This window comes from Aedes aegypti, chromosome 1 (genome assembly GCF_002204515.2).
Source record: "Aedes aegypti strain LVP_AGWG chromosome 1, AaegL5.0 Primary Assembly, whole genome shotgun sequence".
Taxonomy (NCBI): domain Eukaryota; kingdom Metazoa; phylum Arthropoda; class Insecta; order Diptera; family Culicidae; genus Aedes; species Aedes aegypti.
The window spans coordinates 154496801-154508823 of NC_035107.1; the positions used below are offsets into that span (position 1 = coordinate 154496801).

Below are 12023 nucleotides of genomic sequence, written 5' to 3' on the forward strand. Positions count from 1 at the left end.
AAATGAGTTCGGTTGCAATAGAACGTACTAGAGCATTGGCATCAGTGAGAAATGAGGTTGAAAGGTCAATTGGAAGTCTGAGACAAAAATACGAAATATTATCCCATCGATTACCAATAACTGTTTTGAACCATAGTCATAACGGAGAAGCTGTTTTGAATATGATTGTTGTTGTTTGTAGCGCGTTATTCAATTTGTGTCCTTCAATTATGGACCTATGCACGAGTTCATTATCTGACGTTTTAGCGGTGCCATGTTATTTATGTGACCATGGAAACGAGTGAATTTGGCACCGCTCAAACGTCAGATTAGTGAACTCGTGCATCTGTCCATTGTTTAATAAAGATTCGTTTGACATGCCTATTAAATTGCTATCTATAGATTATTTGGTCGGTGTTCAGACAGCCTGAACCAAAATATGACCTAGTCCGGTCTGTCTGAACACCGACCATTTACAATAGAATTAATGATTTGAAAAGAGTTTTTTTTTAATATATACAACTACTGTTGACCTTCCTAACATCGAATTTATTGTTCAGTCATAAGTAGAGTTGGATTGGATTGGTCATATTGGCGCTTACGTTGACTATGCGAACATTGGCAGTCTGCTTCCTAGCTTAGTGAATAGGGGCATAAGCCGGCCTTTGCGATAGCCATGTTTGGATTGCGACATGTTTTACCTTATGGGAGGGGAGAAATTTTCTGAAGAGAGGTTCGAATAAATTACCAGTGGAGCAGCCAGACTGGGTGGGCTTACTCTCAAACAGCTACAAATCAAAACATTAAAAACAATTTTTCGAATAGTTTATTTTCTAGAGAACTAACAATAACCTCACACAATAACTAAATTCTCACTTGCAATGTAATAGTCTCAATAACATAATTGGCATCATCGATGTGTGGAATAATAGTTTCAAAATGGTGTTCACAGATATATGGTCTTGTGACATTGTTTCCGCACATTCCAGCAGCCTCAACCCACAATTCTCTCCGAATAGCATCACGAGCAGTTTGTATAGCCGGAAAACGATGAAAACTCACTTTATCCTTGCCCTGCTTTGCACCACAGCCATTGATACAGCATTTTATAGGCATTTTGTAATCGATTTGAAAACTAAAATTGTTGATAACAACAAACTAACGTTCCTTGGTTACAAGTTTTTTCATTGGCATACTATGATTGATGCTATAATGATAGCTATAATGTTGCCAAGATCCGTCAACTGGGGATGATTCATATTTTATAGCGGCGAAGCGTAAAAAGCTGGATAATAGAAATACCAGAAATTCTCATCATCCGAACACTTCCAATAGATTATCACTTTCACTGATAACAATACTTTTCCGATACAACTCAATCACTATTCTTGTAAGAACAATTGGAATAAAGGATTCCAATTCCTTCTAGTGTTTCCTTGAAAAGGGTTCCACTTTAAGGTTAAAATGGAAACCTTTTCTTATTACTTTTAGTTGGGCGCCAATTGTTAGGGTTTCTTAGGTTGGGAACCACTATTGTTCCCACCTCGGCTTTGTCCTGGGACTCAGGGCCGTTTACGCGATATCGAAGGAATTGGAGGCGGAAGGACTTCCCTTGAAGATCAAAGCAAGGTGGACCGACCAACAAAAGAGAGAGAAAGCAGGGCTTGCGCTTTGAAATAATAGGCGACAAGAAAAAAGTTTAACTTTACATCATTCTATTCATCTATTCAATTCATCATAAGGGGGGGGAGGGGAGCGTTTAACTCAGTAATGGAGAAATTAAGGAAAGGAAAGGAAATTACTCACATACCGTGGGCACTTTAGCAGCTGGCAGGAGATCGGATTCCCTCGGCAGTCCGGGATCGGGATCGTCGGGACCCCATCGTCATGCTCTTTCGTATTTCCTCGACGTTTGGTGGGTGATACCGAAGCTCGACTCGATCCTTGGGGTAACACTTTGACGGGGAACTGTCTCGGGATATTCTGGAGCTGCTCTCCTGGCCGTCCCCACGACAGTGGTAAGTCCGGAGCTGCTGTCCCAAGCTGAGAAAGGGCTATTCAACGGCCCTAACAAGGTGGTGGCGGGATGCACACGGGGTGAGATGGTTAACACTTTCGTCTGGCCGGCCGATGATGGGGCGACGGAATGGCACAACGGCGATTGGATTCGTTCACTCGTTGAAAGTCTATCGGGATCAAAGAGCACTTTTTCACTCGACTCGACGACCGACACTTGAGTTAAACTAAGTTCACTACTGGTAGAGTAAAAGAAGATAATATTAGAAGTCGCGCACAACTGACGGTGACTGTTTGCGTTCACCTAATAGAGGCCGATTCTGGGATGACCGGCAGTTTTATCTCCCTCTCGGTGGGTGACTGTCAGCTGTTCGATCGATGATATTGACGGTTGGTAGCAAGTGGTAGCGGAGTAGGGATGTTCAGGATAGGATAACGGGGGTTTAAATTCGATATTATTTTTTTGTTTCGTTAAGTTTATTTAATACATTTCAAGTTCAATTCCAATTCATTAGTTTAATTTAATGTGCTTTTAATTCTATACAAAATATTTCAAATTGCGATAAGCCCTAATAATAAGAATAATAAGAATAAAACTATTTACAACGATAAATTATGTACAAAAAATGTAACCTTTTTTGGAAGGTTACAATCCTAGAGATAATCCGGGAAGAATTTTTGCATGAATCTTCAAAAAATCTAGCAGGAAGGATTTGAAGGATCCTCAGAAAGATTTTCGAAAGAATGCCAAAAGGTTTTCCGAAAGAATACAAAGATATCCGAAAAAATTCCAACAGTATTTTTGGAAGAGTCCCAGAAGTATTTCAAAGATATTGACGTAAAAATCTCAGTGGAATTTCTAGAAGAATTTCAGATGCATCTCATATGATTTCCGGAAGAATACCAGAGGCATTCTCATAAGAATACCAGAGGTATTGCTGTTTGCGTTTGACGTGCAAACCTTGGCTAACTGAGCATCAAATGCGGTAACACAAAGCAATCAAAGGATACTTAGCAATCATGATCCAAATCACCGCCAACCTAGCTAAGAAAATCAAATTTTGACTTCGCCTTCCTTGTGAAAAATCTTACCGCATTTGGTGTTCCCGCATTTGAAGTTTGCGTTTCAAACGCACACAGCAATATTTCCGGAAAAAAATCTAAAGTTATTTTCGGAGGAATTTTCGAAGAATTTCTAGTAGAGTAGTACATTTTTTATAAAATCCTCTCAAAATATCCAAAAGAATTGCATCAGGATTTTTGATAAAATCTTCCATAGTATTTCCAAATCAATTTTCAAGAATTAAAAAAAAAAATTCCTGGATTCCAAAAGTAATCCTTAAGGAGATACACGCAAAATCACATACAGAGTTCTGCTAAAAAATCCAAAAATATGTCCAGAAGAATCGCAAAGGGATATCCAAAAGAATCTCAGAAATAATACCGGAATGGTAACGTTTTTTTTTTGGATGAATCCCAAAGCGATATCTGGAAGAAAATTCAGAAATAACCTCAAGATTTTCAGAACAATCCCAGCGAGGATTTGAAGGATTAATGAGTGATTTAAGGAAGAATCCCGGGAAAAGCTCCCAAAGATTTCTAGAGTAGTTTCTGGAACAATTTTTTTTCTCGTATGATTTATATATAAAAATACTTTGATTCAAATATATTTCTTGTTAGCGTTAGCGTTAGCGTAGTTAATTTGATTCAAATATATTTCTTGTGTAGCATTAAGTTTCACTGCAGACACAGCTCGTAACATCAATAATAAATTTAATTTATAAATCTTTTAAGCACAACCAAATTAAATAACAGTTCAAAGAGTAAAATACCATTCTCATGAGTTTTCGAAGATCATATGGTCGGTATTTAGACAGACCACACTAGATGAATTTTGGAGCTCTAAGGATACGTAAAGAACTCCATCAATTTTAAACCTTCCATGTTATTTTGATACAAATGTATCATCAAATAGATAAGTTCCATTATTACAGAAAACATATATAATATTTTGATGTTTCACAGGTTTGGGGTACATTTTTCTTATTCAATAAAAACAACACTTGGTTCAGTATGTCTGAACACCGACCATATCTATGTTTGTTATTTGATATATAAATACTTGAATTGTGCTGATATTGATATTTGCAAGTATAATAAATAAGTATGTATAGAACAATAACAATTTTAATTTATCCCCATAATTGAACGTCAATATTAATTAGAATGACCCTCCACCACATCATCCTCTCCTCTCAGGAGAATTTTGATTCCCAATATATTTTTTTTTTTGCGGTGGTGCAGAATTGAAAATATCAAAAGTCTATTGCAATCACATACTTGTTCAATTGCATGTGGTGTTATTCGATATTTAAAATAAGATTCGTTAAGCCGAACATGTTGATCCTTCGATAAGAACCAACAACGAACGTTGCTTTGAGTTAAGAGATTTTTTCGTAATGCACAACCAGCATAAACGTTCTTCCCCTTTTGTTTATGTACTAACTATAACTTCGACCACGGTGTCTGTGTGGAGTAACTTTATTGCAAAAAAATAGGTAAGTCTGAAATTTCAAACTAAAAACAATTAGACTTTGCTCTTTCATTTGCGACCAAAATCAAAATAATCGGTCGGGGGGTCCAGAACATTTTTTTTTTTAATTTGTGTGAAGTATTCATGGATATGTGTTTTTGTACCGACGAACATTGCGTTGAACGTAGATACGGGACAAACTGCAAGATCAAACCATTTGAACACCTTGGCTTGGAAGGTAAAGTTGTTCTTGCTCAAAAGAGTTGTAATAAGCATAAATGACATATGATATACGCATAATTGCAAAACTGTCTCAAACGTCATTTTAGTTATTGTCCACGAAAAACCTTGAAAATCGTACTTAAATTGGTCATAATGATGTAAGAAGTTATTAGGAAATATTTCTCGCAAAACTTATGAGCTCGTCCTAAGGTGAAGATGCATCGATATCAAACCTTGAATCTGCAAGAGCTTGTTTGTAGATTTGTATCTTGAGAACCTGACAACCTTTTGCGTTGAACATTCTATTGATTAGTCGCCACCAGCGAGTGACCAGTGAGTTACCGGTTGTCTGCTTCTCTAGTCTTGTGCTTTGGAAAAATCGAGGTTTGGCTTCTATGTATATGCACCCTTAAAACCATTGATAACCGAGTGTGAGCTACACAAGCAGATAAACGGACCAAAATATAAACTGTCACCGCTGGGAGACAGAGGAGGATCTTCTCTTCATCGTAGCATTGTGAAATAAAGTGTAAATCCATTCGTTTGCTCAGTAATAACAAGCTATGGCTTTTAGGACGAGATCATAAATTATGCGAGATTTCTCTTTTTACTCGTAGATACAAAAGTGACTTATCCGCCTTTCAAACAACACAATTTCAGTTATTCGAATTAACTAGCAGAGGGCTTCGCATGTGATAAACCTTGTTATAAGGCATGTAATATACTTGCCCCATGGTGCTGAAATATACGCTAATTTGGATGGTATTTGAGAAGTTTCAAATTTTATATTTTTTATGTTATTTTCCCAATGGCACAGTGCTTATGAAAAGATCAGAAACTAACATCATGAGGCTAAAATGGGTTTGAGATTTTTGTACTTGTTTGCAGGGCTATAACCCCATATTAACCCCTCTACCGGCAGCTTAATTTTTTTTTTTCAAAATATTCAAATCGCGATAACTTTTTTGTTTCTCAATATTTTTGAAAAAAAAAAAAATGTTCACAACTTCTCAAAAAACTCTTTTATTTTCAGAATCTGTATCGGGTTTGAGCATTGGTCATCTATATTCGGAGATATTCCAAAATTCCTTGGGGGACCGACGCATAGCCATAACTCTCTTAATTATCTCTGGCTACAGTTTTTTCTCATATTCGGTTATTCGCTTTTCAAAACTATACTTTGATGAAAGTCTATTGTGAAGAAATTAAACAAACGGTGTAACTGTTTTTGAGCAATGAGCTTTTATGTTTTGGTACCACTCTAGCCGTAACAGGATCTTGAAAACTTCTTGAAACATTATATTGAAATTTTTTATGGGAAGTGTCGGTCCCCCAAGGAACACCGAAAAATCTTTAAAACCAGTTGACCAATGGTCAATACCGGCATAGATTCCAAAAGTGTTTGAAATGGCTTAAAAGTGGAAGAGTTTTTTAAAAAGTTGTGAGAAAATGGTGGAAAAATATAGAGAAACAAAAAAGTTATCGCGATTCAAATATATTTTTGTGCTGAAAACTAGCTAAATAATAGCAAACAAACTCATGAATATCTCTTCTGCTATCTGTCGAATTGAATTTATCTCTTCAGCAAATTTCTTTATTATGGTTTAAAGAATGAGCTTTTACAATGGGATAATAAGTTTGTACTTACATTACAGTACAAGCGTTTTTGGAACATACCTCAAAATTTCTTCATTGTAATTTCCACATAAACCTACATTGTCTTTGGGCCACCTTAAATCACCACCAGCTGCGAATTTTACAGAACACTATTTTTATAGTAAGGATGGTAATGAACATATGGGAGATTGGATTCTCAAACATTTTTTAATTTTGAACCGCCCCTAATGTACATAAACACATAGATAGGCAAATTCAAACATATGTGCAAGTCTCTCGAAATCAAACAAAAAAAAAATTACTCTGGACCCCCCGACCGATTATTTTGATTTTAGCAGCAAATGAACACGAGAAACCTAGACTTTATTGTGGAGAAGTTTCAGACTTACCTATTTTTTTGTATTATGGATCCGGTAGAAATAAGGACAAACATTTTTTTCAAATGTATTTTTTCTCAATCTCCAAGCGTCGCGACTAATATTTGAATAGTGCGCTGTGTTCATAAACATCGTAAGAATGCAGCGCCACACTTATAAGCTGATTTCAAAATCGCGCGAGTTGAGGCGCGTCGCGAGTCTCTCTGGTGCGATCCGGTTTGGTGGCGGTGCGACAATAATAAACTTGTTCTACGAAACACACCGTGCGACATGTTGCAAAATAAGTGGAGCTACTTTTAAAACAAACTTTTACATCGATCAACCAAACCATAGAACATCCAACAGCGGAAAAATAATAACAACCGATCATTTCAAATCGTGCCGTCTGCCGCTCTTTCCGTGCGCACGCGCTTTCTGCAGAGCTGTCAAAACAGACTTGTGCCTTTTCTTTCGCTCTCCTTCAACTCAACAACTCAGCACGATCCACCTCTAGGTGGATTGGTGAGCTGTCTGGTTGTTGCAGATGAACAATCATCGTGTAGCGCGACATCATCATTGCCACCAAGCTTGCAACTCACCAGAAAATCGTGGTACAATTAACAACGACTCTAAGCATGACTAAATGGCTTATGAGCCATTTTACGAGACGTTTCGGAACAGCTGATCGTCGCGACGGCGTCAATTGACAGGAGACCTGGGATTAAATCCAGCGTGATTTTCAACAACGCCTCATCTTACCAAACGTGGACATGGAGAAAATGACAAAAATGAGATCCAAAAATGTTCGTTACTGCAACATTACACCTAGTTATTGTATCAGCTACCTCTTTGTTACCCATATTGCACATAAAAAAGCACTTTTGTGATCAGAAATATTTTAATAATTTTTCTCCATTTAAGTTTTCGCCTGGATGAAAAGCTACGCTAGAGATGCGCACAGTCATCAACCATCATCATCGCGAAAACTGACGACGATGATTGCAAAATCCCAGGTCTCCTGTCATTTGACCAGGCTTCGTAAAATGGCTTATATTTCTGATCACAAAAGTGCTTTTTTATGTGCAATATGGGTAACAAAGAGGTAGCTGATACAATAACTAGGTGTAATGTTGCAGTAACGAACATTTTTGGATCTCATTTTTGTCATTTTCTCCATGTCCACGTTTGGTAAGATGAAGCGTTGTTGAAAATCACGCTGGATTTAATCCCAGGTCTCCTGTCAATTGACGCCGTTTCGGCGATCAGCTGTTCCGAAACGTCTCGTAAAATGGCTCATTGACAAATGATTTCGACTAGGGTAGATGTACCAATAGTGGAGGTACTAAGCACGATTGAACTTCATTTAAACCCCCAAATTCAAGATGTGCATTTAATGTACATGTTTATGTTGTAACGGGATGTAACGGCCATTGACCTAATGAGAAAAATGGTTTCATCGCTGTAATCCACGGCATGTAAGTGAAAAACAATACCTCCACTATTGGTACACTGTTCCTTTAGTTGCGGTATATTTTTAATTTGTGTTCCTATAGCTGCGGTATCCGTTGTTTTCTTATGGGATCCTCCACTATAGGAACACTTTACCGTAACTATTGGTACAAGCAAGTAAAGTTTTAGCAAATTTAGTTATGTTTCATCAGTTTTAAAGCAATTTGAACGCTCTTTTCAACTATTCCATATATATCTACAAGCCAATGCGTCGATTGGCAGTGTCGGTTCTGTAATACAATTAGTGAAAGCGACACTACCGCAACTATAGGAACACCCACAACTAAGGGAACACTTACCCTATACAGTATTATGTAGAATTCGTTTTTGAACCTAGGTTGGAACTGGCGAAAGCCGTTCTGAATCACAGTTCCAACCCCAACCCGATTCAGGTTCGACCGAACTTCAAATTGCTTGACGTTTGCTTATTTATGTGTTGATCACCGACCCAGTTCCTAAAAACGAAAACGACATTAGTAATGACACTACTACAATACTTTTTTAAACAAATACTGTTGGGTTGCTTATGTCGTTTTCGTTTTTAGGAACTGGGTCGGTGATCAACACATAAACAAACCAATGTCAAATAAATTGTAGTTCCGTCGAACCTGGATCGGGTTGGGGTGGAAACTGTGATTCAGAACGGGTTGCGCCAGTTCCAACCTAGGTTCAAAAACGAATTCGACATTATTTTCACAATGCTCTCTTTTCGCAGAAGCAAGGGAATATGGGTATTTATCAAAAACTACCACGTCACAAATCATTTCGACTAGACAGTATTAGTAATGACATTACTACACTACTATTTCAAACAAATACTGTTGGGTTGTTGATTTTCACAATGCTCTCTTTTCGCAGAAGCAAGGGAATATGGGTACTTTTCAAAAACTACCACGTCACAATTCTAATACAAAACAGTGTTCATGTGGGCTCCATTGCCTTGTCCGTCTGAGTATTGGTCAAGCCAGACCGAGGGTTCGGCATTGACAAGTAAAGCTGTCAGGCAGCTCCAACTGAATACCACAAAAAAAATCAAAACATTTTTAAAACATGCAATTAACTTTCAGAAAACAAAACACACTACATAAACACGAGCAATGGGTGTCAGTACTTGTTTTAAAAAATATAAAACTTGTAACACATGCATTTTCAAATGAAATTTTTAAGAAATATCTAAAAAACGATCAATGTTACCCCGTTTTGTCAGAATAAAGTAGACATTGGCCGTTTTTCGTGTTAAATTGTCATTTTTTTTAAAGAATGACCGCAGCTCATAAATTACATAAACTTGATTCATTGTAGAAGGGTAAACTACTCTATAGATGTTGATTTTAAAGTTAATGCTCATTCAATTTTTTTCCATTTCGTAAAATTAGGGAATTTTTGATAACTTGAAAGTGTCTAATTTTAGAGTTTTCAGAAGCCGAGGTCTAGGCATCCAAATTTGACAATTTTGAATATAAACGACCTGTGCGTACTTTATTCTGTCCAAATGTAAATACATAGATGACCAGATTTTGGCAGCTCCTTTTTCAAACTTGAGAACGATTGCAGAAATTTTGAAAAATATATCAATCATTGAATTGTAACAATACAAAATTCTCTTTAAAAAAGTGCTGCAAATTCGGGTCACTACTGTATACACAAGTACACCCGTTTAGGAATCGCTACATTGAGTATTGCCAACGTTGCCAACACCCGTTACCAAAATTGCAACACCCGAAAAAGTTTGGAATTATCGGTAAGCGTATAATGCTGTTATACTAATTCTAAACTTTCCTGGATTGTTGCAATACTCGGTGAAACGATTCCATACTCTAGGCGGTCAGTTTGACTAAAAATGCAAAAAATAAATAATATATTTTTTATATTGCACAGGATTTACAACGAGAAATTGCTACGTTACAAAAATCATCTTCAAAGCCAGTTGATGCACTAAGTATTGGTAACAGCGTTGCAGATGATCAATTCAAACCTAACTCCAGTGGCTCCATTAAAAGCGTTGATGAATTTGAGGAAAAGGTAGGTAAAGGTGTAGGGGTGTGGGCTTCATGGCCGTGCAATTAGTCTCGTCAGACAGTTAAGCGCGTCGTGTCATGTTGTGGGTTTGATTCCTGTTTCAGCAATAGCAACTTTTGATAGAATCTTTATTTTATTAAATATTGTCTGTTTCATGGACAACAAAACGCGCCGCCAACATTCAAACAGACCAACAAATCGTTGACAGCTGAGAGTCGACTAAAGAAACTATAAGCAAAGAAATGTTCACGGACAACAAAAAATGGTAAAAGCAACAACTAAAGTTTAGGTTGAATATTGCACAACCAAAATTTAAGTTTGATTCAACCTCCTCCATTGTCTGAAACAAACATTTTTTTTTTGTTTTTATCTTGACTTTAAATTTAATCTCAACAAAAGCTTGTTTGAAACAAACTAAATATTGATTGTTTCGTTTGGCATTTGAGAAAACAACTAAGGCTTTAGTTTGTTTCAAACTAGAAAAATCAGTTTTAGTTTGCCAATCTTAAGTTAATCCGTTGTTTAAAATTAACAAATCCTTGGTTGTTTGCTGGGAGCGAGGCACAGATACTACACACGAAATATAGAACAACGTTTGTTTGAACTACAAGATAACTCCAGCTTGCCAACAACAATCGAGGCAGGCTTTGGGAAAATCGCTAGTTTTCTTTTGTTGTGTACTTTCGATCTTTCCTGACAAACATGGAAAAAGGGCCACAGTTTTCTATGCACTAAATATTCATTTTCATTGCAAAAAGTAAAACGATGCGTTTTTCAATGCTTTATATTCAATCAGATTGAAAAGTGCTCACGTGGCATTACTTGCATTGTGTGCATGAATTGATTTTCATTCGATTTGTATCACTTTTGATGAAATGCGAAAATGTGTTTTAATCAGTTACGCGCTTTTTCCATGTTAGTCCAATGTTTGAGATCTAGGCTCACAGTGACAGTTCGTGACAGCGGAATTCCGGCTCACTATGACGTACATAAGTTTTGTATTGGTTTCTCCCTCCCAGGTTGTTTGTATAGGTTCAATCAATTTCTTTTAATTATTTTTTTGTTATTGTAAATAATAAAAAAATGCTGTGTTATATAAATATACAATTATTTTCCAAAATTTAACTTACAGATATATTTATAAGGTTTAATCACCGCATGACTTTGTTATTATGAAAATTTATTGGCTTTTTTCGGTGAATACAATACCTATACTCAGAGTGAAAGGGAGTAACGAAAGTAATGAAATGACAAGATGGATAGAATCGCAAGCGAGCGACGAGAGAAATGAATAAAGTTGAAAATTTGTTTTAACAGAGGGCCATATTGTGCATCCTGATAAAATTCAGAAAAAGAACTTCGCTCAATTTCCTCTTCTTTATCAACGAACTTAAGGTAACACACGATAGACTCATCGTGGCATCCATGAAAAATCTATGTTCAAACTATCGTTGAAAAGAAAATATTTCTGTTTTATATCATATCGGTCATTCGGTGATCTATCGGATCATATGCTTGCTGATAACAGGCATGTTGATATACTTTCAGTTCATCTCTGTCCGGTAGAACCGATATCACATCCCCAAAACTACAAATTTGATCATCGTTTATGGATAGCAAACAGTTGCACCTTAAGCACCGCCAACACATTTTCAATCGGAAGGATTTTGGCGCGCTCGAATTGACAAATCCTCCGTTGTGGTTGTAACGGTAAGAGTACAACCCTAAGTATTAAATTAATTAAACTCGCCTTTAAATATACAACCATCGCA

General features: G+C 36.7%; 1 protein-coding gene across 5 annotated transcripts in view; it reads left to right on the top strand.

The window, feature by feature from the left end:
• The window catches only part of LOC5569994 (coiled-coil domain-containing protein 186), a 249268-nt gene that overhangs the window by 176008 nt on the left and 61237 nt on the right, over positions 1-12023 (top strand). For 4 of the 5 annotated variants that reach the window (XM_021851496.1, XM_021851488.1, XM_021851480.1 and 1 more), the window contains one exon: positions 10111-10254. The exons of the other annotated variant lie outside the window; for it this stretch is intronic. In XM_021851496.1, coding sequence (XP_021707188.1) covers positions 10111-10254 — 144 coding nt within the window. The remainder of the gene's footprint in view (positions 1-10110; positions 10255-12023) is intronic. 5 annotated transcript variants of the gene reach the window in all.